This window comes from Gigantopelta aegis, chromosome 2 (assembly GCF_016097555.1).
Source record: "Gigantopelta aegis isolate Gae_Host chromosome 2, Gae_host_genome, whole genome shotgun sequence".
NCBI classification, from domain to species: Eukaryota; Metazoa; Mollusca; class Gastropoda; order Neomphalida; family Peltospiridae; genus Gigantopelta; species Gigantopelta aegis.
Window position 1 is genome coordinate 43,965,569 of NC_054700.1, and position 27,893 is coordinate 43,993,461.

At 35.5% G+C, this 27,893-nt stretch overlaps 1 protein-coding gene and 1 long non-coding RNA gene across 2 annotated transcripts in view; one reads left to right on the plus strand and one right to left on the minus strand.

The window, feature by feature from the left end:
• LOC121386097 overlaps positions 1-27,311 on the plus strand; it is a 31,034-nt gene extending 3,723 nt beyond the window's left edge. Inside the window, exons 2-3 of the long non-coding RNA XR_005959588.1 lie at positions 24,221-24,268; positions 27,253-27,311. This is a non-coding gene — a long non-coding RNA (uncharacterized LOC121386097). The remainder of the gene's footprint in view (positions 1-24,220; positions 24,269-27,252) is intronic.
• LOC121386087 (homeobox protein orthopedia-like) lies at positions 8,719-25,423 on the minus strand. The gene is made up of 2 exons (XM_041516890.1): positions 24,836-25,423; positions 8,719-9,482 (listed from the first exon to the last, which is right to left on the minus strand). The coding sequence occupies exons 1-2, from the start codon at positions 25,055-25,057 to the stop codon at positions 8,958-8,960; spliced, it is 747 nt and encodes a 248-aa protein (XP_041372824.1). The 5' UTR covers positions 25,058-25,423; the 3' UTR covers positions 8,719-8,957.
• Positions 27,312-27,893: the final 582 nt, after the last annotated feature.

The window sequence follows — 27,893 nt, forward strand, 5'->3', positions numbered from 1 at the left end:
AAGAAAAAAAAGCGGGTGGGTGGGTGAGGGAGAGGGTAAACAACAGTAATATTCTTAGATAAATCACATATGTAGTGATGACAAAGGTGTCTGAAGTATGATATCATGGAAATAATCTTTCAATTTTAGAGCCCTCTCTATATATTAGCCGTTTTATAGAAATCAGTGTCGTATCCTGACAAAACCCCGGGTGGAGGTGTGGGGGGGGGGGGGGGGGGGGGGGGGGGGGGGGGGGGGGGGGGGGGGGGTCGCCTTGGTTATAAAATAATTTATGACTAAAAACGTCTATGACACAGAATGCCGGAAATGTCCAGGGGGGGGGTGGAGGGGTGTAGGTTGGGGGGTCGAACACCCCCCCCCCCCCCCCGCTCAAGGCGAAAAAAAAATTCATATCCCGATTTTTTACATTCCTGTGAATGGATACATCATATGGAAGTACTGAGATGCGGCGCTCGTATACTTCCAGACAAGCAAATGGATATGCGAACTAAATCTAAAACCGAATGCAATGACCGATTCTGTACATTCAACAATCACTATTTAACCGGCCCGCGAACTAAGACCAGATCTAGTATCCAGATGTTATAATATTATGTAGGCTACTGAACTGCTAGTCCCTATGATGATGCCAACAAATGCCACTACAGAGTGTGACAAACAAGCAAGAACACTTGGACCAATACATAGTAGATTCGTGAAGCGCGTTTTTAATATGGAAAACACCAACCGAGTCTATGTTAATCGGTATTTGTCGAGGCTCTGTTGGGACAAATATCGATTAACTAGACGAGGTTGATATTTTACATATTAAAGAAAAAATAATAATATAATTTTTTTTTTTTAAACCAACAAATCCCCCTCCCCCCACCAAAACACCCCAAACAACGTGAGTAGTGAATTCTATTTATCCTATAACACTTCAAAAATAACATTCGATATTTAGTAACTCAAAGTTCTGAAGTCGCCTCGCCAGTAAGATGACGACACGAACTTTAACTAACTAAATCTGATCAAAACGTTACGCTCAAGTATACAAGTCTTGTTGGTTGTAAACAAATGACCCACTGACAGGAAAACATTATTAACCGTCCGAGTATTATAGGATATTATTGGTAAGTTATAGGATAATGATAAATATAAAATGGGTTTATGACATGGATATTATGGATAAGTTAAATGATAAAGTAAATTATTGTATGGGTTTATGACATGGATATCATGGGTAAGTTATAGGATAAAAACTATTATCCTATATTATATTACGGATGGCGGCGACTTTAGTACTGTGGTTTACTAAAATTTGTATTAAAATGTTATTTTAGAAGTGTTATAGAATAAATAGAATTCGCTACTCGTGTTTTTTAATATGTAAAATATCAACCTCGTCTAGTTAGTCCATGTGCCAGACAAGAATTTGGTACCACGCAGAGGGACAAAAGCTCATAGTTTTTTTGGATAGGTCTATGCATGTAGATAATAAAATGAGGTGATAGCCTTCCGTATTGAGTAGCTTTCTGTCATTTTCACCCTGAATAGTGTGCGGAAAAAACTCCGAAGCAAATTTTTGGGGTAGGGGAAACTTAAAATGGAATAACTTTCCCCAGAATCACCTTATCATAACAATTCACCACTCAAAGTGTGTGTTTCGAAACCCTCTTTCAAATACACAGCATAATATGCAAATGAACCTCAAAAGTAGGTCAATAGAGGTCAAAAGGTTACCAATTTTGGGTCGAGCTCAAAATTTGAGGATTTCAGCATTGCCTCGTCAGCGATTGGGACATTTGCCAAAATCAGGCCTAGAAATGGCTGCAAACTGTGTCAGAAGGAATTTCCAACCATTTAAAGGCACCCATATTCAGCCATCTATAAAAATATTGAAACGGAAACCTGCCGTATGTATGCATCATCTTGTTTCGTCAAAAACAACCAAAGTGAATGTCCTGCGATATGAACTTTTTTAACCAAGTGAGGTGAAGTTGATTCCAGCACTCTCCGACCTTGTGAGGACAGTCTTCAGCAGCGCATACAACGAACAAATTACCAAGCAGGAGTATGGCAACGAAACCCTGATGTGCCAGAACCCAATGGTCATAGTTGGGTAAGGACAGCTGCTGGTTCACTGAACACTGACTGGATGCATGGACAGGCTGCTCCAGATGCAGTGTTGGAACTTCTTGCATGTCAATGCAAAAGGGAATGCTTACAAGAACAGTGTCCATGTCTGGTGTGTACTTGGTGATTTAGAGATGGAGCCCCTGAAACGGCCGCCTACCTACCGGTGTTACCACATTGCACGAGTCTCCCCTGGGTTGTCATGCCACGACCAGAAGCGGTCAGGCCCTTTCTCAGGGCCCGATGGGCAACCTAGGGAGACACCACAGCAACACCTAGGTCTAATTAACGAGCTACTCTCGATATACTAAAGTCAAAACTTATACTAGCTCTACTACCCTTTACAGTTTAGACTGACCATTCAAAATTCGCGCCAAAATTCCTTCAAATCAAAACTGCGCACCTTTTCTCTTTGGCATATTAACTGCACCATTCAAAATTCCATAGCACCACCACCCACCCCCGCCTGCTACCGATCCCGGTCGGACTGCTGGTGCTCCCTTGCACCTGCCAGTGCAGGCGGTCCCTCCTCCCCCCCCCCCCCCCCCCCCCCCAACTTTCTGTCTTGGACGACAGAGCTTGCTCCGCAAGCACTTGCGCCCACGACAGGCGTGCGCTACAACAGCTTGCTCTGAATGTGCACGTTAAACCCTATGACATGACACACATGACATTGGACAGTGGCCTCAAATGCACTTGTACGTGCCGGCTACAGACGTGCGGAAATCAAAAAGAGGATGAGGGTGACGAGGTACGATTGAGACCGTTCTGATTTAGATGAAGCGGAGGATTAAGAAAATCCAGGACAATTTGCTTTTTAACACATGTACGTCTTATTATAAAACTGCATAAAATCGGCAAAATATTGCTGTGATAAGTCGCTATATCAAACAGTTTTCTGGGAGTAATGATACTAATTAACAGCAGAGGGTGTTAAACTATCTTGACAGAAACGCAATAACATATAGGTAGGAATCAGTACATTGTTTCAGATAGTTTTAATGAAAGCTGCTCTATGAAGGATTACAGTTCTGTATCACATGGGATGAGAATATGGCACCATTATTAGATTTTTATCATAATGTAACTTATATTACGGCTACATTTTGTACTAATCCAATTCTTTTTGATAATGATTAAGTATGGTTTCCGTAGATGTGTCCCATGCTATTTTGAGTTATTATCTTAATGGCTGGACAAAAACATGATGCTAGCGTGCTGAACATTAAAAATGTCCAGCATCACCGAATATAGGTGCCCTTTTGCCCTTTTAAAGCCTGCTTCATGTTTCAGCTATTCAGAAAGATACACAGCTGCTTTGTAATAAACATTTCGCGAGACTTATTGTCAATATAATGTGATTTAAGGTTGATGTTGGTGTTAATACTGCTATATCATAAAAGTATCAATTTCTGTAAAAACTGACCTTGGCTCGTTTGTTTCCGTTTCAATATTTTTCTAGATGGCTGAACATGGGTGCCTTTAAATGGTTGGAAATTCCTTCTGACACAGTTTGCAGCCATTTCTAAGCCTGATTTTGACAAATGTCCCAATAAATGACGAGGCAAAACTGAAATCCGCAAAATTTAGGCTCGACCCAAAATCGGTGACCTTTTGACCTCTGATGACCTACTTTTGAGGTTCATTTGCATAACATGCTGTGTAATTGATAGGGGGCTTCAAAACACACATTTTTAGTGGTCAATTAGTATAATAAGGTGACTCTAAGGAAAGTTATTCCAAATTATGTTTTCCCTACCCCCAAAATTTGCTTCGGAATTTTTTCCGCACTCCATTCAGTTTTCAGGGTGAAAATGATAGAAAGCTACTCGATACGGAAGGCTATCACCTCATTTTATTATCTACATGCATAGAGCCTCGACAAATATCGATTAACATAGACTCGGTTGATATTTTCCTATATTAAAAAAATACTTGTGACGAATCCTCTATTTCTTATCTTACTCACCAGTCACGTTGGCAAAAAGCGGAACGTACACGGCAGTGAAAAACACGTGTTTCCGAAATAAAAACATGGCTGATTTTGTTTGCTGTGTGCTTTGCCGGAAAACAAAAAAAAACTTGTTTTGCAACTGTTTGAAAATTTAATACTTTTTGGTATTTGAAGTTGATATGCTTCATTGTGTCTTTTAGAAATCTGACTCTTTCACTGATGTCTACACCATTTTTCTCAGTAATGTTTGCGCAATAGCTGAAACAAGATTTTATAACAACAAACACTCTCACGTTTATAACCAATAGCAGGACTGGTAGCATCATCTGTGGGATGAAAAGTGTTGGTGCACCTCGAACTTTGACCCACTCAGATACGATTTGGTGTACGGCTACCTACAGTCAAACTAGAAACCTGGGTAATAAAGGGACTATCGTGAGTTTTCAGCCGTTAAATAAGACTCCCATTTGTTGTCCCCCAACAAAATAAACACACAGCCTGCTTTTTTCTTTCGTTTTTTTCAAATTATTTTAAAACTCACTACATTTTTCCGTTAGTAGCAAGGGATCTTTTTTATGCATCATCCCACAGACAGGATAGCACATACCACGGCCTTTAATATACCAATCGTAGTGCACTGGCTGGAATGAGAAATAACCCAATGAGTCCGCCGACGGGGATCGATCCCAAACCGACAGCGCATCAAGCGAGCGCTTTATCACTGGGCTACGTCCCGCTCCTCTTTACCCCCCCCCCCCCCCCCCCACTATCTTTAACATGTTTTAAATATAAAGCATTATACGGATAAATACATTTGGAATAATAACCTTTGGCCGAATTATTTCAAATTTCGTTTGGCCGTTGGAAGAAGTAATAGATTCGTATTTTAGACAAAAATCAATAATATTGACGTATTAGAAAACATTACGATGTCCAGTTATATAGAAAACAAATATTCATTCTAAGCTAGAAAATGTACGTAAATTGTAATTTTAATAATATAAATTTTAATAATATAAAAATATTTTATTTGCCAAAAACCTTTTAAATGGCCGCAAACTCCGGATGGTTCCTGTGATTTATAGAGGTCCACGCGCTTCATAGATTATGACATACTAGAAAATAGTATAAATACCAGCATTGGTGGTGTAGTGGCTAAGCCACGGACTTTAAAACTGATAGGTACTCGGTTCGCACCCTGGATCCAACTCTCAACCAGAGGGAGTACTATGTCAAAGTTAAAACTACAATATTTGGTTATTTTTACATTTATTTGTAATAAATAACAACAAATTACGCATAATCTAACTCAAGAATAATAATTTTAAAAAGGTATTGTACTGTACGACAAGAGGGGTTTCCCCGAATAATTTGTGGCAAAATATAGCATGGTCGTTATCTTTGTTTCTTTGTCGATTGCCTCCAAAGAATTATGGAAAATATGTATTTAGTGTGTTGAATGTGTACGCATAAAACAGTGACGACACTAATTAATGCGAGTGACACACTCTCAAGATCGCCCCCCCCCCAAAACCCCCCCCCCCCCCAAAAAAAAAAAAACTTTTTTTTCTACTAGTAAATGGCAATATTTGGTTGTACTTTTTTACAGGCATATAGCTGAACCTATAAACTTCATGTTTCAAAGCAAAAATTAATAAATATTTTTGGCGGGAACCGCCATTATTGCAACTTTGACATAGCACCTTTAACGACTCATTACAGAGGTGGAAGACCACTACACCAGCTTCTGTCTCATTAATCACTAACCCACTGTCCTGCAGGGCAAACATCCAGATGATTGAGGCGTGTGTCCAGGACAGCGTGCTTGAACCTCAATTTGATCGATATAAGCTCGAAAATACATTGCAATGAAATAAATATTATTTTAAAAATGAAAAACACAAACAAGTCAGTTAAATAGGAACATGTTTTACTGTTCTCTTTGAACATTTGAAATGTCACGATTGTTTCACACAGATAGAGAATTGCAACAACATACCAATCTTGATTCAGCTATCAAAACTATGAATATTCATAAATACAGTAATTCGTGAACCCTCCTCCAATTTTTTTTTTTTTTTTTTTAAAAACCAAAAACAAAACCAATATAGCAATATAGGACTTTTATAATCACACAACAAAAAGATAATTCTATAAGAATCAAACGAAATAATTTAATTATAAATAAACACAAACTGTTACGGATGAAAGATATGATGTTAATTTAGTTATATTAACATTTGCAGACATCATTATCACACTACTCAGTTCTATATGATGGGTGGGTAATGACCGCTCCTCTCCCCACAAAAGATTTTAAAAAAAAAAAATAAAAAAAAAATAAAAAAAAAAAAAAAAAATTATCATAATAAAAAAAAATAAAAAAATGCAATTATACCCACCTTCACTTTCTGGGGATGATTTATCACTACTGAATTTTTCAAAAACAGAAAAGTTTGTATTTGTTTATGGTGTAACTCTAATAAAATATCTATCTGTCGGCCTCTCTATATATCTATTGGTCTGTTTGTTTGCCTGTCAATATCAAACAAAACAATTCAGTTTAAACGTTGTATCAAACGCGAAACAACAGAAATCCATGAATTTTATTAAAGTATACAACTCGAAAGCTTAAAACAAAAGCTGTTTAGCTTTTTTTTTAAATCCCTGTCTCGTTTATGATAAGTATTTGGTGTTGTGCGGGCGCTTAATGCACGTACTTGAATTTAGTTTGTGTCTTTTAAAGTGTAAATTAGTAAATAAAGAAAAATGAAGAGTGTGTTTTAATAACAAAATAAATAATTAAAACTAAAAATTAAAAGTAATTAAAACAGCTCAACCAATTTGAGAACAATAATAGTAATAAAAAAGATATGTATTATTATTTTTATTATTAATAAGTTATTCCCACTATATATACAGTTTTGGTAAACGATACATACTATATTTGTTAAATTAAACAAAATAGGTGTACCTACAATAAATATACACATTTACGCATGTATAAATAATTAAACAGTGGCTGAATATACAGACATTCTCAGTGCTACCATTGATATAAACCCGAAAACGAAACCGAAAGTGAAACAACGGCAAACAACAGTGAAAACAGAGCACTAAGGTAATGGCTACAAAGAGTTATATACAGTTGTGTATAAATATGTTTGCCATTCAATCTGTAATGGATACCTAGTCTAGTTTTCTTTACACAATATTCGAATTCTTGTTGTTTTTCCCCCAAGTCTAATGCAGACAAAAATTCATTCATGAAGTCACAATTATTCACATACAGATTACATTTAAAATAATGTTCAATTTATTATTGAGGTATAAATTCATTAAGCAACCCCTGTTCTTCCATCCAAATGTTCAAGAAAATAATTGCTATTTAGATGATCCCTTGTTAAGCTCTTTTGAAAGGCGTTTGAAATTTGAACTTTGAATAACATACAGAATTAGTACATGTTTAAAATATAAAAATCGGCAAAAACAACAAGAAGAAGAAGAAAATGCAGGCTGTACACCTTTTCTTTAGTTCCCCGCCACCTGCCCCGGCTTCTACCGGCCTGTTTTAAACTAAAGCAACTGATGAAGAAAATAATTATTTTAGTTAAATCGGTCGTAAAATATGTCTAATGTTTTTAGCTTGCCTTTTTAACTAGTTATATATTTCTTAAAAGTTTTCTGATGAAGAAAATAATTGTTTTAGTTACATCGGTCGTAAAATATGTCTTATGTTTTTGGCTTCTCTGATTTGTAACTTTACAGTTATATATTTATTAAAATGCTTTTTTCAGCCTCAAATTTACTTTTTGTTTTACAGTTATAGATTTTTTAAAACACTAAGGTTTACTGTGATTTTTCAGTCTAGTGTATAAACTAGTTGATCACTTGGACTTCGTGACTTTAACTTAAACGTTGTATACATGTATTTTGTTAAATATTTTTACTTAATGTAATTATGGAGTTTATTTATTACGTAAAACATTTGATTTTATCTGACGTTTCATTTATATAAAAACCATAAAACTATTCAAAAAGTGAAACATAGAACAATCTATTTTAAACTTCACATAACAAATGGCACCTTACGTTTATAGCAATATATATTTCTTATTTCACAATAGAGCAGAGAACGAAGAAAAACAATAAAGTAAACAATTGTGAAAACATAACTTGAGTTAAAACCATAATGCAAATTTCGGATAATTTTGTTGAATTTTTATTGTTATTGTTTTGGGTTTTCAAGCATTATTTATGTTAATTACAACTGAAACTATGCATGGCTAATAATAATATAAACAAGTTATGAAGAAGAATTCTGCATCTGGCATATTATAATATTTTATAGTTTTAAAAAACCCTGTCGAAACACAATACATGTATTAGTGCTGATCGAGTTTAATATTTGAAAAATAAACTTACGGTTGGGATACTTTATTTTAAATAAATAATAAAATAAATAAAATAAAATAAATAAATAAATAAATAAATAAATAAATAAATAAATAAAAATATCTGGACTTATTAAATCAGAAAAATAAATTTAAAACAAATTATCCAATTAACCAATCACAATACAGAACACACTGGCAGTCAGTTTACAATTGATAATAATCAATGTTTTGTTTCTGAAAAGCCGATGACTTCGCTTAACAAAAGTACTTCAAGAAATGACTTAGTTTAATTTTTTGTTTATAACATAACACAAGACGACATACACAGATGTCAGTGAAGCACTTTTCTTTTTTCTTTTTGTTAAAAATACAACTCGACAAATATTTCACTTCTGGCAAATCACCCATTAGACCAATCCCCTAACAAAGGGTTACGCCTCGAAGACGTGAAAGTACCAGTCTTTACTAGCTGATAATACTCTTGCGAGAGATCATCGAAATCCCGTCAGAGACGCGGAATGCTCTAACGCTTTTCTGCGCAGTTGGGCAATACTGGTCCCTCTCCAGACGTCCTCCACCTCCTGCATCCCACACGGCAGCTGTGACGACGGCAGTGACGGCGACGGCGAGTTTGCCGTGAGCGGAGACCCACACGAATTGACCATCCCGTACGTGGGATTGTATATGTGGTTTCCGTTGGACACCGACATACTGTTACCGAGGGTAACTGAAGTGTTTCCCAGTGACCCGACCGGAACCTGGGATGAAAACGACTGGGGAATGCCTTGGCGCGGCAGTGTCGCCGAGAGGGTCAGCGGGTTCATGTTGCCGTTCATCTGCGCCCCTAGCGGCGTCATGCCCCACCTGGATTCGCTCGGCGGGAAGGCGCAGAAGGAGTCGCCCATTGTTCCAAAGGGCGACAACCCCGTCGAAGGTAGCAGCGCCCCCGGTGTCCTGAACACGTTCGTGGCCTTCTTCCTCTTCTTCCACTTGGCTCGCCTGTTTTGGAACCAAACCTGCTGACACACAGACAAGAACATTGTTATTCATCGAACTTATATTCAAATAAAACCACAACTATTATTACTATTATGTTGTACTGTTGTTGTTGCTATACCATGCTATGTCATGCCATGCTGTTTTGTTATTCAGTGTTATGCTATGCTATACTTTGCAATGCTCTGATAGGTATGGAATGCTAAGCTATGCTATGCCATTCCATGCTGTTTTGCTATTCTATGTTTTGCAATGCTATGCTATGTCATGCTGTTTTGCAATGCTATGGTATGCTATGCTATCCTGTTAATGTTATACTATGCCATGTTATGCTGTTTTGCTATTCTGTTTTGCAAGGATAGCACATACCACGGCCTTTGATGTACCAGTCGTGGTGCACTGTTTGGAGCGAGAAATAGCCCAATGGGCCCACCGACGGGGATCGATCCCAAACCAACCGCGCATCAAGCGAGCGTTTTACTACTGGGCTACGTCCCGCCCCGAATGGATGAATGAATGAATGAATAGATGAATGGATGAATGAATGAATGAAAGGATGAATGTATGAATGAAGGAATGAATATTTAACTACACTCCAGCACAAAAGGTATATCGGCTATTGGATGTCAAACAACGATAAATATGTACATGAATTGATGATTAGCATCAATATTGAAAGTCTAAAATTAAGTTAAAAACTCAGTGTACAGAGCTGTGCAAACCTATAAGTATCACAGGTAAGTGTGTTAAATTTCGAATAAAAGTCAACATGTACAAAGTTCAAAATACATTCTGGGTGGAACGAAAACGATTCCATCACATTTCGTCTACCAAATATATCTTTCCTGCTTTAATATATTGATAAAAACGAAATATTTTCGAATTATCAAGGTATGCAGTAACAGAAGTAACACATTCGTATGTAATTGATGTGTGTGCTAGCGTGCGCTTGCGTATCTGTGTGTGCCTCTGCGTATCTGTGTGTGCCCCTGCGTATATGTGAGTGCGCGTGTGTATGTATATATGTATGTGTGTATGTATGTATTGATGTATGGATATCTATATACTGTATGTATGTCGAGGTTGACTGTTACATACATATATATTAACGCACTGGCGCAAGGGATAATTAGATCCTTTCTGGCCTCACAAATTGTCCCATGCCATTGCTGGGACTCGAACCTGTGGCACCGAATCGCCCGCAAATTACAAGACTAACCACGTTGCGCTCTGAGCTATCGAAGCATGTATGTATGTATGTATGAATGTATGCATGTATTGAGTGGTCGCTATTGTAATATATTTCACTAAGAAAATGCCAAATCCTTTATAAACTGTAAGAATAAGTTTCGCTATTTAACTGACATCATTTTATATAGTTATATTGTTTTCTTTTAAATGTCATAAATTGTATTACAATTATGCAAGGGGGGGGGGGGGGGGCAATGCATAATCTCTATGGAAAACGAACTTCGTTTTATATTAAAATATATTTAACCATAATTTAAGTAACAAATACATCACGAAATATATCTAACACCTGCACTTAATTAGGCTTTTTGACTTTTAGAAATTAAAAAACCTACTTTATTTTGGAAAATACATTTGTGCTTATATCAGGTTTTCTAAAGAAGGGATATGGTTGTAAATTAATAATTTATAGATCTAATGTTTACCCTCTTGTACATGTTATACTTTATATATTGTATATTTGGTAGGGTACCCACAGCCATACTGGCTTCGATCAATACACGGTTTGACTTGACTGCCCTGTTTTCGACGAGTTGCCGCAACAAAATAAAAATTGTTTTCTTCATTTCATCTAAGACGGTTCGACTGGAAAATCACATTATTATATATATCGTCAGATGACCGGTCGCGAATCTGCTCATTTACTATATATGTTTTGAGGTTGACATTTTTTAAAATTATCATCTAAAAGGGCACTTCAAATAGGTGGGTGAGGACGGGATCCCCGTGACTCCCTCTCAATCCACCATTGCGACTCGTATATCAATGGTATGTGCTGTCCTATTTGCAGGAAAGTGCATGTGTAAGACGCATTGCTGTTAATAAAAAACAAAAACAAATGTAGCAGGTCTCTTCTAAGACTACGAGTCGGAATTACTAAATGTTTGACATCCAAAAGCCGATGATTTATTCATCTAATGCTCTAGTAATGTCGTTAAACAAAACAAACTTTACTATAACAGTATTGAATTTCCAAATGAAAATGAATGAATGAATGAACAAGTAGCAATTGAATGAATAAATAATTATTCGGAAAGATGAATGAATTAAAGGGTGAATTAAAAAAAACCCACCACAACCTGAATGACGGTGGAGGTGATGATGATGATGATGATGATGATGATACTAGTAACAATACAGTTATTTAATTATTTATATGATATGAATGAACAAACGAACGAATGAATGAACGAACGAATGAATGAACAACTGAATGAATAAATTTATTGGAAAAGACGAATGAATGAAAGAGTGAAACTGCTTTTTTTTAATGACATTTTTTTTAATACTATAATAATAATGAACGATTATGTCAATGAACGATTGATTGAATAAATAATTGAATGAATAAATTAATTCAAAAGATGAATAAAAGAGAGAAAGAATGAATTATTTTTAAAAACTATTCAGAAAACGCTCTAAGAAACTGTTTCAGCTCGCAGGCAACACTACAAATTAAAACATTTTTTTATTATCATTATTGTTTATACTAGCAACTCCATTAAATCCAAGTAAATTGAGCACACACAAAATTTATTAAATACTCCGCATATAGGATAAATCTGTTACCAACAAAAGGTTATTTCCCTGCGCAAGATTTGAAGAAAAATCAGAGCGCCATTATTGAACGTAATTACATAGGACGCCTATTGTTAATGTCCAATATTTGCAAAATGACTTCAACACAAACAGAATAGGATTCAGGATATTGGAATATTTTCAAAGAACCTTTATTATGACCTATTAGCATGTGCAGCGACAGCTGAAAAGAAAACCGAGTTGGCCGTAGCATTTGAGATACTATTTTCCACACAACTGATGAGCCGTAATTAACCCCCGGTAACTTTATGTGCGTTTCTACTGAGGTAATTACCACATTCCCAGCAGCGGACTGTAACTTGTTTCGTAGAAAACATTAGAAATTCGTTCGGAACAGAGGCGTGTGGATCCATCATTGTTTTTCATCACAAAACAGAATAAATAACAAGTCTGTATTTTGATGGTTTTTATGTTTTTATGTCTGCTTGCCGCTGTGTGATTAAAGAGTGAGATCCTGAATTAAACTTTCCATGTGAACCACCCATGTCGGGTCGGGTCAGCAATAACAGGAATTCGTTCAGCTAGACGAGTTTCGCTGAAATGTTTGCAAACTATATCTTGACTGGTTCCCGAAGTGTCAATTCGTTTTATCGTGTAGCGAAAAAATCAGTCTAGCTATATGCGGCGTTACATAGCTAGCTAGTGCTAAGCGACAAACGGATGGTTGAATTTACCCCTGTCACATCAGACTCGACTTCTCCTTTTGTATTGCACATATATATTTAAAAAAAAGGATTGGGCACAAGTTGTCCAACTCACGAGAATCTGTCCAAGTTACAATTATTATAACAATATTGACGACTGCAACTATTATAAAGAATATAATATACTCAAAACAAAAAAAAACTTTGAAAGAAAAAAAGAAAGAAGAAAAAAAGTACACCGACACATTAGACTTATATTGTATGGATGTCGCTGGGGGTCATTTTATTTTAGAATTAATTTTGTATTTGATTTTAAGGCGCTAGACACCGGATCTGACTGGAAAGGATTTCGTTTTAGCCAGTTTTCAGATGAGTATTTTCTTGAAAATTACAAAAATTGTATTAGCCAAATACCAAATGTGGTAGACATTTTAAAAATAAAAATTAGCAGTTGGAAAATCAATGTTTGTATTTTTTCCCGGGCCTTTGAGAATTAAAGCACGAAATGCGTAACGTATTAGTCATTACTTGGTTGCTCACGTTTTTTGTTTCCATGTCTCCCATTTCTTTTTTGCGTAAACCAATGTTATTACCTTGAAAATGATATCGTAACTTTATTGTGCGTACAAAAATAGTTAAGCAGGACTAGGCGTGTATATGAATAACAGGCAAAAGAACAGAACTTTATTCAACTCAGATCACCAAACGGTGATGCATTGAGGTAGTTTACAAACATATAATACATACGGCTGAAGTAAACGCTTGGCAAACGGGACCCTTTTCAGAGAGACTCTTTTTTTTCAGGGTTTTATTTTGTCTTTTTTGTTTCCCTTAAATATTTGTACTAACAAATGATATACACTTTTTTTTTAAACTGCTTTTTTATCATTAAATTTTGTCAGTGAAAATATTTGGCGGAATATTTGACACAGCTGAGATGTAGCGGGTTCGGGTTTTATTAAAAAGTTAATAAACTTTCAATTACAATTAACACAGCGCATATGTACATGTGTATATATATATATATATATATATATATATATATATATATATGTATATATATATATATATATATATATATATATATATATATATATGTATCTGTATATACTCATGTGCGAGTAGGATTATTTATTTATTATCCACAAACTATAATTTATAAAAAGTTCCATGCATGTACGAATGTATAAGTGTATGTATAAAAAAAATACTAAGTGTATTTTTCTCTTTTATGTTTCTGTACAAAGTACTTAAACAAATTATGATATTCCTACAACATACTTAAAACAAATTATGATACTCCTACACAACGGGATAATAATTAACTGTACAATATCTGCATGGGGTAAAAGTCACTGTAAATAACTTGAACTCTTTCACAAATTACCCTTTCAGATCCTATTATCCCTTTATCCATCTCAGATATGGTCAACAGCGCGTGCCGTGCACGTGCGACGGGACAAAGTGATGGAGCGGCCACCATGCGCGCGCCCCATACAATTCGCGCCAAACGATAATACATTGAAAATGTCCGTGTCCAGATTCCGGTTCTAACGACTGTTTCCCAAATCAGAACCACTCGCCGCTCAATAATTCATCAGCGATGTTTCCCAGTCATTATAATAATACCTGACTCGAGAAGCACCCTGATGTCGGAGAGGTTTGTCGCTGCTTTATTTCGTCCACGGTAAATATAACACGCGCACGTGCAGCTACCCGCTTAAAAATGATGCGCCGCGTGCATAAATTAGCTCGATGTTTCGCCGTGTATAAAAGCTTGTCGAAGGTAATGGCGCACAACGGTCTCCGTTCTGAAAATAAATAACCGATATCCGACGATTTATTTTATCGAGACTAATTACTTGACTTGCACACGAGCGACCTCGGTAATGTGCGTCTAATGCCCTGTAATGGGTTGCTAATTGATAAAAAGCATTTTGAAAACACACTGATATGTTGACTTATCGCAAATCCCGAACATCATGTCATTCGTGAGTAAAGAAAAACAACCAATCAAATGCGTACTGACAAGACCCATACGAATGGATAATCGAAGTCGGGGACGGACTAATAATTATGTGGTGTCGTGGTATTCTGTCCCACGAAATACGCGACACTGCACATTTAAAAATGAGGTAAATAGTATTATAAGAAATAAAAATAAAAATAAAACAAACATTTAATTTTTATTTATTTATTTAATCCCCAGCACGATATATTTTTATGACTGACCTAATACTAATAATAATAATATTAATAATAATAATGATAATAATAATAATAATAATAATAATATATTATATAATTATTATATATATATATTACCCCTAGCAGTCTGGCAGTCTGACCATGTATTGTTAGTTAAACAAATATTATTAATTCAGTCTTTAGAATTATATTATTTTTCTGTAAGCCGACTGATTCACCACCAACAACGACACAACTTTATTTGAACTCGGATCACATAAAAATTATACATGAGCCAATAGCTACTACTAATTCAGCAACAACACTTTCCACATCTCTAAATCATCTTTGAAATAAGTTGAAATGAATGAATGTCAAAATGGTCTTAAAATATTTATTGATAACTTTAATAGACACAAAATCTAATAGGATTGGAAAACTAAATTAAATTTTGTTTTTGCCATGTTTTGTTTTATTTTTGTTGTTTTGTTTTGTTTTGTTTTATTGGTGTTAAGGATGCATATACTTTTATCATTTAATCATTTGGAAGAGATCACCCTTATTCATTTTTGCTTTTATTATTGAATCAGAGGGCGGACCCATTGGGTTTTCCCGTCCCAACCAGTGCCGCACGACCACTATATTAAAAGCCGTGGTACGTGATGGCCTATCCATGGGAAAGTACATATAAAAGATCTCTTGGTAGTACTGGGAAAATGAAGCGGGTTTTCTCTAAAGACTTTGTGTCAGAATTACCAAATGTTTGACATCCAATAGCCGATAATTAATCAATTGCGTGGTGTCGTTAAACAAAACAAACAAACAAATTAATGCTTGTACCTTCGCACGCCGTGATTTGGGTATCCTTTGGTCAGCTCGTTACTTTATGTAAAAAAAAAAGTGTTCTTCATGTTAAAACCATTTTATTACTGCCCTCCCCGACAACTTTCAAATAACCCCATATTCAGCGATGACCTAACATCAACACAACAACAACAACAACAATAAAACACAACAAGAACCAAAAAATCTTGATTAAATAAAAATAAATTTAGCAGCAAGTTATTTTATTTTCAACCATAAATCAACACACATCTTATAGTAATTATTTATTTGCATAAAATTTCACTAACAACAATATGACGGTGTGTGGGCTTATTAAAATGATATATTTGTTCTCGAGATAAATGCAAACAAATTCATTTCTGTGTATCTTTTCAATCAATTGGTTAATAGTCTTGTCGGCGGCTAAGGAATTAGGTGTCGTGCGGCGGTTACAAGTACCGTGATATCAATTGAGTTTGAAATGCCTATTTAGGATTAATTACAGCGCTAACGATCCCGGAGCAAGAGGCCTATCAAGGCAGAATCCCGCGGGACAGGCGCGTGCGCAGCACACTGACAGCCGCGCGCTTTCCGAAAACCTCGGCACGCGAAACAGGAATAACGAGTGCGCGACTCTGTCTTCTAACTCGGCAACGTCTGCGCTAAAACAATCTCTCGAGGGTTGAGAGGAGAATTAAAGCCCGCAATGGTTAATATCTTCATTACAGAGGTGTCAAAACCGAATCTTCGACGCATTTTCAATGAAAATATAATAACCTCAATGCAAATGAGCGCGCGCGGATTGCGTGCGGAAACGTCTTCGTGTGTTCCCGGTACGCTCGCTGTCCGACGGTCCGCGTTTTGGTACACTCCTCCGTCCGGGTTTGGGCACAAACTCGACAAAAATATGATTTAATTTGTAGTTATAAATATGAGGGCTCGAGAGTGTCTTTCACGTCTTGTCTTTATTTATACAATTAACACCCGGGATGGGAAACCAGGCACGTAAAGCTGTAGATACAGAATCCATAGGATTTAACTATACATATTATTTTTATTTATTTATTTGTAAATTCTGTTATGACATTGACTCACAGTACAGGCTTTGCAGTTAGCTATATCCATGTATGGAGGTTTTGAAATGGACCAAAATAATTTTTAAAAATTGGCGCAAATGGTTCGAAAATTTATAAATTTGTAGCCAATCTCAAGTTTCAATTAGCTAAGCAACATATAACAAAAATTAAAGCTCTTTAAAAAGTTTTTTCTTTAACTAGCGTTTTGGCGATTTAACGATGAATTGCATTCGCCAAATTTTAACTTTAATTTGCATTTGGCGACTTTACGAGCACCTGAAACCTAATATGTCAGTGCGAAATATACAGTGATTTTGAAACAAATAAAATAATATGGTTAAAGTTAAAGGTACAATTTTTACGCTTAAAATTCAATTTAAATAAAGGTATTTAGTTTTCTTACTAAATTCCAGTGTATGGTCTTTAAATACCCCCCCCCCTCTTATCTTATGAACTGCATTTCTGAGCGCGTAACCATCTTCATATTTGTCTAGCATTTGCATCCCCCCCAAAAAAAAAAAATTAAAAAAAAAAAAATTCTTATCTGAAAATGAATAAAATCATTTATATGCACTTTCCCACAGATATGAGCGTACATACCGCGGCCTTTGGTGGAAAAAGATGAAATTCAACTGGGTCTCAAAGTTAGAAACGAAAATATAACGAATACTTGTTTAACGACACCCCAGAACACATTAAACTACAACTATTTGGTGTGTGTGTGTGTGTGTGTGTGTGTGTGTGTGTGTGTGTGTGTGTGTGTGTGTGTGTGTGTTTGTATAGATCATGCTAGTTTAGGAATATTACAGACGACCTTTTCTGAAGGGCGGTATTAAGCTCAGTCGGTTGAGTGCTCGCTTGTGGTGCTTGCGTTGCAGGATCGAACCACCTTGGTGGATTCATTCAACTGTTTTGTTGTTTTCTCCTTCTAACCAGAGCACCACAACTGGACAAAGTTCGTAGTATGTGTTTTTCTCTATGTGAGAGTGAGAGAGAGAGAGAGAGAGAGAGAGAGAGAGAGAGAGAGAGAGAGAGAGAGAGAGAGAGAGAGAGAGAGAGAGAGAGAGAGAGAGAGAGAGAGAGAGAGAGAGAGAGAGAGAGAGAGAGCAATATGTGGGGAAATACATATAAAAGATTCCTTGCTGCATTAGGAAGAATGTAGCGGGTTTCCTCAAATGACTACAAGTCAGAATTACCAAATGTTTGGCATCCAATAACCGATGATTAATTAATCAATGTGCTCCAATGGTGTCGTTAAACAAAATAAGCTTTAAACTTAAGTCTATGATAACTGCAGGTGTTATGGCTGAACCCCTACTCTTGACAGATCACCGACCGCTTCAGATTTCGTCTTGTTCTCCAACACCTCTAGCAATAACAACAATGTTTTTCACAGATCTCATATCCAGTTTCACACCATGTACTAAACCACAAATGCCGGTTACAACCCTTGCTAACTTCATTTGCACCTGCCAGAGAATACACCTTTATGCTGAAATGCATTATGGTTGCATTTACCATAGTTTGACACCCAATAGCCAATATATTTTTCGTGTTGGGGTGTCATAAAACTCATTTATTCATTCATTCATTCATTCATCCAGTCATCCATTGTGGTGAAATGGGGGTAAGTTTGAAAACACCGGTAATTAACGACTTGTTTGATCCCTCCCGATTCGCCTTTTCTAGGAACGACCCCAATGTCATGTTTCAGGTGTAAATATATACTCAGTCAAATTAATTAGCTTTGCTTTTAAGCATTGTCAGAATGTTTGTCATCGAATTCGGTCGCAAAGGTAATTCTCGATGGGTGTTTGCTTGGTGATTAAATACAAGAATTTTGCAGGTTAAATATAATTTTTTGTTGAAATATTTTCACGGTTATTAAAGTTGCTATCTCGGGAATATTTTAATTATTTTTCTCAAGCACCCGTTTGTTACAATGACCAGATAACACACATATGTTATTGATTTAAAACAATACGACTGGCTTGCCCTAGGTGGTGACTCGGTTGCCACAGCCATGTCATCCACTGTAATAAACACAATCGGTTAACTATAAGTTTTTGTTGATATATTTTCACGATTATTAAAGCTGCTATCTCGGTACAATTTTCATTATTTTTCTTATACACCCATTGGTTTACAATGACACGATAACACATGCTATTGATTTAAAGACGTACGAATAGCTTGTCCTTAGTTATGATTCGGTGGCCACAGCCATGTCATCCAATGTAATAAACACAATCGACACTAACTGCACATGATACTGAGGATCTGTGACAGAAGTTAACAACAAGCGCAAACAAATCGTTTTAGTTGAAAAAATCGCTAAGATTTGTCTTAAACCTAGAGCTTGAGGATATGTAAGAATTAGAACACTACGTTCCTGTCCGTTGGATACCACAATTTTTTTTTATATACAACTCGTCGTTTGAAATCTTATCGAACTCGCTTTCGCTCATTAAATACATTTTGAACCAATTCGTTGAAAGATAAATGGTACATAACGGCCACTCATGTAATATTCTTATAATCATTTAGAAAAGGTGATCCGCATTGATTTAAAAAAAAAATTCTATCCTCGAACCATTTTAACACTGAGAAGCAGCGTGTATTTCGTCTCTTCTGCTTCAAAGTATTAAACACATGACAAGTTGACTATAACACATGAGCATATTAAAATTGTAATTGTGCTTATATTTTACCAAAATGATGACTGATGCTCTTTCATATTTTGAACTTGTAAAATATCTTTTCATCTCTTCAGAAAAACTCTTGCACAATTTATTTTTCCATCGCTTTAAATGAAGGGACGGATTTCACAGTTGTGGTGGCTGTACTCGTGACGGGCGACACCGGTGGGGCAGTATATGCTCACCTTTTGCGAACACCTGATACCATCGCCGTTTTCACAGGACATGTCGTTACAGCTGTATTTATATTCCATTGAGCTCCGTCGAGTGCTGGTTTTGATTTAGTAAACTAGTCTGAGAGTGAGTCCTCTTCGTGGCGGTCAAAAGAATGTATTGTCCGATAAAGACGAGCAACTGGATAAAGACTCATGGAATCAACCAATGTCTTGCCAAATACCCATTCGACTCTGCATTGTGCAGAGATACGGTTTTGATCGCGGATAAAGGTTTCGTCGTTCAGATTAGTTATAATAGGGTGACGTAACAACGAACGTTTATAATATATATTTTTTTTTTATTATAACGTGACACGTACTTTATTTATATTTATTATATATTATTAAATTGCATTTACTTGTATTTCAACCACCGGATTTTAAAAGTTGAACATCATAAAGTAGGCTACTATACTGTGAAACCCCTTACTTTCGTGTACTTAAAATGTCGTGGTTTGGATAAAAACACATTTGGTTGAGTACAAATGTTGTATCATAACTCCGTGACATATATCCGTTGTTTTCTTAAAGTTGTTGAATGCATTAGTCCACGAAATGCGTGAAAATCAGACCACCTCGAACCAAACTGATTTCACAGTATACGGTAACTGCATACGTGTGTGTGTGTGTGTGGGGGGGGGGGGGGGGGGGGGGGGGGAGAGAGAGAGAGAGAGAGAGAGATCTCGCTCTGTGTATGTGTGTGTGTGTGTGTGTGTGTGTACGCGCGCGCGTGTATACCTGTGGGTTTTTTTTTCTCTTGTTAATTCAAGTGACAAAACCACATTGAATTAAAAGTTTGTTTAACATTTAAATAAACCATGTAAGTAGATTGTTAAAACAAATCAAATTTATATTTACTATTTATAAAAAAGAAAAAAAGAAAAAAACAAACAACTTAGAAAGCAACAAAATAGTTTTGGTTTAAATCCATATATTTCGTATAAATATTGTTTTCTAAACTATACATTTTTAATACAAGTAATTATTATTTTCCTTTATTACATATTAATATTAATAGTCGGACACTAAATAAAATGGCAGTTCTTGAGATTAATCATACCAAGCACAACATATCTGAATATGTATATATATGACGTCTTCAAAATGGCATCCGCGCAAACAAACGCGTTGCCTAGTTACGCATCTTTTCTATTTCGCGTATGATATACCAAGTTGAACTTTCTTTTTTTGCTTTAAATTTTTAGTCCGCTCCAGTGTGAGCCCTGAATGTATATGCACATATATATGCACACACACACATGATTATTATTATTATTATTATTACCATGTTATTACTAGAGCGGTTTTCAGTATCGTCAATATCATATATTAGAAATATAAACAGTATTATGCTATATAAATAGACACCAACACTCATGGAATTCAAATTGAATAATTTAAAATAAAATTAAAGTAAACTAAATTAATATTCGCTATTTTGTTGTTCTTGTAGTTCAGTATATTTCCCAGAATTCCATATGGCTTTTAATTCCAAATAATACTGCTTTCTGGATTTCATGTTATAAAAATACTTAGGTGTTGGTTGATTTTTCTCCTTTTCTCCTTTTTCTCCTTTCTCTTAGCTGGCCTATATTAACTGTCGTGGGTCCTAGTAATCTAAATGTAACATATGGTACTATCCCTAATACAAAATCGAGAGACATTACATACTGATACTTCCCCCTGCAATAAAAATACCCAGCTTACATCAGTACTTTTTTTTCAATTTCCTATCAGTAATATGTAATGTCTTCTAATAATGTCATTTCGTCTAAAAACATTGCGTTTAATACGGTTTTGTTTCATATGTTCATCCCCACATGCGCGCACACACACGTACACGTATGTACGCACGCGCACACACACATATATACACAAACACACTAAATGTTGAACTAATTAAAACTTCTCCGATCCGATTCCACTGTTAACATTTTTGTAACCAATTGCAAGTCAAAGAAATGGAACAAAAATAGTCGATCGCTAAATGCAAGTAAATGTAATTTGAAAGTTGACTAATGAAACGCTCTCTGTTTTTGGATATTTTTAAAACAAACAAATGTAAATATTGTTGGGTGCTAATAGGAATAAATATTTTACCTAAAACTACATATTGCTAAACTATTTAAAAAAAAGAGAGAGAAAAAAGAGAATATAAACTGGATTTCAAACAGTTATACGTGATGCTAAATTTTTTATTTTGGGGATACATAGAATATTATTCTTCCTTTACATATTTCATTTATATTCATGTTTTATTTTTTTATTATCCAATTACGATTCAAGTAGGCCATGCTGAGAACACATCTAGCTTATTTATGTTACTGCTTGGTGAAGTCTGATGTCTTCACCTTACATCGCTTTGATAAATAAATCATTTGTATAATGTTTTACAAATGGGGATATTGTCCATATTTTACTTTAAAAGTCTGCCTTATTTTATAATGAAACAAAAATAAAAACAAATATTTAAGTATTTAACGGAATAGATTTATTTAAATACACTTTGTGAAAGCCTTTACAATCTGTTTTTGAAAATACAGTACCGGTAAGTTGTTTTTGCTACTTTTGTTTTAATTATTGAGATTATTTCGTTTAAAATAGCTTCTTCGTCCGAAATTGTTATTCTTTAACGTTGACATGAGCAAAACTTTATAAAACATTATTTTTGCCCTTTTTGTACTTTAAAACAAGAGTTTTACCATACTATTAAGGACAAAAAACAATACCTACCCAGTCCTCCCAGCAACCCGCACCCCGCTTCCAAAAAAGAATAGTGTTTTGTGGTATGTTTTTAAAAACAAATTCTAAATAAAGAATCATACTTGTTCATTATATTTCGCACGTAACTTCTTTCTATTAAAATTATTTTACGTTTCTTTATTTTAGGTTTTTGTAAATAAATATTTCAGCTTGGTGGCGAATCAGTTATGTACGGAAATGGTCAAATAAAATTATTTATTATTTATTTACTGCAATAAGATAAAACAGTTTTTCGACATTTTCTTAACAACAAAATGGAATCGGCTCACGGTTCGTTAAAACTTTAGTCATTTTATTCTTATACAAAAAACACCGATAATTTTGCCCATGCTTTTAGGCTTCTGCATAAATCGTTTACCGAAAATATACAGAAAACGATTGTGAAAGCGTTCATCGTAATATAAAATTATAAAACATATTCCTTAAATCGATAATTTTCTAAAATATTACAACTCTTGCCATTTCCCTAGGTCATAGCTGTTTACCTCTCCGATTGCCATATTTGATTCTTAATTTGTAAAAGTTTGTTTTATTTAATAACATCATTGATTGATTGAAACATATATTTTATAGCTTTTCATAAATAAATGGTTCAGGCGCAAGTTTTACTACTTACTAGGCACAAGTTTTACTACTTACTAAGCGCAAGTTTTACTACTTACTAAGCGCAAGTTTTACTACTTACTAGGAACAAGTTTTACTACTTACTAGGTCTTGTTCATAATGTATACATATCACGATAGTACTATTTAGGCAATCTAAATATAAACATAATGAATATTATTGACAGAGAGCAAGAAAGAAAGAAATAAGAAAGAAAAAGGGAATAAAGAAAAGTCGCAATAAAGGTTCTCTATGTGTTCGATAATCAGCCATTGTCTTAACTGTTCTATATTGGTTTGTTTTCTTGGTTTGTTTTTTAGATACTTTCAGGAAATATTCTCTCATAACTCCGTATAGAGTGGCTCATTACAATTGTACAATTTCTATTGATTGTATGAATATGCTGCATTTTATTTTATTGTAATGAGATAAGACTTTAATAAACTATCTACCTGTCTGCCTGTCTGTCTGTCTGTCTGTCAGACAGCAGGCTATGTAGAGGATATACAAAAAAACCTACCATATTATATTATTTTATTGTCTTCATCCATTGCAACAGTTTTTCCATTTAAAATCAACTGTAAATTTATTGACTGAAATCTTTGCAATTAATTCCATAGAATGCGTCTTCGCCTTTCATGTAATATACATTGGACATCACTAGAACACATTGATTTATCAATCTTCGGGTTTTGGAATTCAGACATTCGCGTGTAACAGCACACACACACACACACACACACACACACACACACACACACACACACACACACACACACACACACACACACACACACACACACACACACAACTAATCTATAGTAAACCGTGCCCATACAATGAATTAGCTGTTTATTAAATCATCATATTAAATCTCATTTATTGTTGTTTTCTAGAATGTTTTCAATCCTGTACAAATACTGCGTGGTCTTTGCGGGAGACTTGTGAGTAAAACAAACATCAGTGTTGCCTATTTTAATAGACAGGGCATAGTTACATAGTCTTTAGCAAGCCAACATATGTTAGTAGTTAGTGGGGTTGTCAGGAGTATACATTTCATACTGAGCAAACATGACGGCCTAATTTTTATACCATTGTTTGGTTATCACTTTTTTTTTGGGGGGGGGGAGGGGTATTGTTTAGATGTTTTCTATTATTAAAGTATTGATACGTCTGGATTTAATTAAAAAAGGATAGACTTATGAATTAAATAAATAAACAAATAAATCATCATGTTGGCAAAAACTCCCACCCGTCCCCATCTAACGTTTCATTTAAAAGATCAATATGGGCAGAAGGGATAAAACTCAAATAATAATTCACCCAAATGATAAATAAATAAATAAATAAATAAAATATTTACAGTAATATTATTTTTTTCTTTCAATAGTTTTATTATTATTGTGTTGTAAAGTGATTACAAAACATCTTTAAAAAAACAAAACAAAGCAATAATAACTTAATAAAAAAAAAACGAAATTAAAAAAAAAATACTAGTAATAGAAACTGACCTGTACTCTCGACTCGGTGAGTCCGATTCTTAGCGCAAGCTCTTCGCGCATGAATATATCGGGGTAGTGCGTCTTGGCGAAACTTCGTTCCAGTTCATTCAACTGTGCCGGCGTGAAGCGCGTGCGATGACGTTTCTGCTTGACTACCTTGTCGTCCCCTGGGGACCCGAGGTGTCCCTGGTCCCCCGAGTTCCCGTCGTGGTGCTCCGACCCGTCCTTCATTTTGCTGAGATCCTCCGCTTTTATAACTGAAACAAACGCACGGTTCTTTCATGATGAGTTCCATTCCAAACCGCCTCACAGTTACTTTTCAAACAATTAAAATCCAGTGGAAAATATCGCCAAAAACTACCAAAGACCATTAAACATCAATGAAATTAAAACACCAACCGCATCCATTATTAACACAACATTTGTAAGTTATTTTTAAAATGTAATTAAATTATTTTATTTTTAAACCACCAACAACAATTTAACACAATAATGGTAGGTAGTTTTAAATGCATTCATTCTCGTCCAATCCATCAGCAACACAATGAGGTACAACAATAATCCTCGACGTCGGTTAATTATTTAACTAGTTTCACTTCTAGTAAACAAAAGACGAAACAAAAATTTGTCTCGTAGCTTGCGGTGTTCTAAGATCCCAGACGACATTTGCCAAGTGGGAAGGAAGGGAGTCGACAAAGTAGCGAAATATCACCAATATACCGCACTGACGTCCCCTGTTGGGATGTAAAGAATACAAAATAAAGAGTGACACTTTTAGCGCGGTATTCATATCCGCGCTAGTTAGGGCTAAACGAAAGGAAAATTGGTACGTGCAGATTTAATTTTAGACGAAATGAATTAAATCAACTGACGATCCTATCGGCTGGGCGACTGATAATTCGATCAACAAGAAAAATTATCCCGACTCCTTTATCAACCGCCTAGCAAATCTAATAAAAAAAGAGGTGGAAAAAAGTCTTTTTACCTGTGTTTGTGCTTGATAACGTCCTTTCGATGACTCCAAGATGACCCGAACTCAGTTCGACGTTCATGGTTAAGTGTTGCGGCAAAGTCTAAATCTGTCTTTTAATATACTGAAGCGTCTAGTTTATAACACCTTGTAGCGGCATCTTTTGAAGAATTCTCATCGCGCGCTCCCATTGGTCGATTATTTTACTACGGCCCTGCCCATCATTTCCTGGCAATTACGTCCATATGACAGCGAGCACGTGTTGACAATATTGTCACTTAGCGAGTCCGTAACACATCTGCATTAATATTTATTTCAGGAGACTGAGGCCTGAATAGTTGTGTCAAGAGTCGGTTTACTGTGGGTCATTTGATCTTTCAACGCTCGCTTCTTTCGCGAACAATAGGGAGCAAACAGCATGGGCCTATCAGACGAAACAACAAAGGGAACCAGAGAACCGCTGTGATTGGGGAGGTTGCGCTATTGGAAGGGGGAAGGGGGTTGTTTGGGAAACCCGTGAAATACTTCGTTTGATGCAAGTGACATACCAGGCACTGCTGCGGGTATGTTTTGCGTCAAGTATCGATGAGTGGCAGTGGTGTTTTCGTCACTCACCGGTTACCGTAACCAAATGAGAGATTATCAAATCTTCGACGTGTTGTTGTCGATTGGGCGCGACGTAACGCTCGCGAAACCCCGCTGGTAATTTGCAAATATCCACCGTTATATGATAATGAAGAGTCGTCCGTTACTGAGTGGCACGCGCACCTGCGCTGATCGGGGAGTTCTCAAAGAATCAATGTAACACCCGCGAACTCGTGCACCTGACACAGTCAACATCACTGATACACAATGAATATTGCATATAACATATATTGCACTGGGAAATTGTAAATGTGTTATATGTAATTTAATTGAAGATGAATTCCATTCTATACTAGTTTATCCTATGTACAGACCTATCAGACATTACATACCAAAATATTACAAAAATACATGTTCAAATTTCTAGAATTATTAAATAACAAAAATTAAAGTGTTGTAAAACGGTTAGCTTTGTATTGTTCTAAAAGCTTTGAAAAAGAATATCATTTTGTACAATTAAGACCCCCTCCCACCCCCGTCTGCATGCAAATGGATAATTAAAAACCTTGATATACATGTATATGAAAATATAACTTTTATTTATTTATTTATTTATTTACTTATCTATCTATGTATCAGGTTAATATACGTGCGCACCATATTGGTATTGTAATATATTTAAATTAAATGTCAATGTTATTTTACCTTTGTTCCAAAAATTGTATTTTAACTATATATGTCTGTATATGTGTATATATTATGTAATGCAAATAAAGTTTATTATTACATATATAATTATGCATGTAATAATTTTTATTTAGTAAGATAAAAATTGTATCTGACTTTATATTGATTCTATTTTTCGTTCCAGCCAGTGCTTCACAACTGGTGTAACAAATGCCGTGGTATGTACTATCCTGTCTGTGGGATGGTGCATATAAAAGATCCCTTGCTGCTAATCGAAAAGAGTAGTCCATGAAGTGCCGACAGCAGGTTTCCTCTCTCAATATCTGTGTGGTCCTGAACCATATGTCTGACGCCATATAACCGTAAATAAAATGTGTTGAGTGCGCCGTTAACTAAAACATTTCTTTCTTCTTCCTCATATTGATGTTGTTTGTCTTATTTGTACTTGTTTGACACCCAATAGCCGATGTGTGTTTTTGTTTGTCTTATTTGTACTTGTTTGACACCCAATAGCCGATGTGTATTTTTGTGCTGGGGTGTCGTTAAACATTCTTTCTTTTCAAGGAATGCAGTATTATTTGCATAAGTATCCATAGGCGTCGGAAGATTAAAAGTTTAAAAAGTTTAAAGTTTGTTTTGTTTAACGACACCACTAGAGCACATTGATTAGTAATCATCGGTTAGTGTATATCAACCGTTTGGTAATTGTGACTCGGGGGGATACCAGCAACTGAAAGGGGCCAGCAAATATGAATTCGTCTTTAATATTTTATTTAAAGAAGGTAACTCAATTAGTATAAAACTATTCTCCCCTGAGGCCTTCTG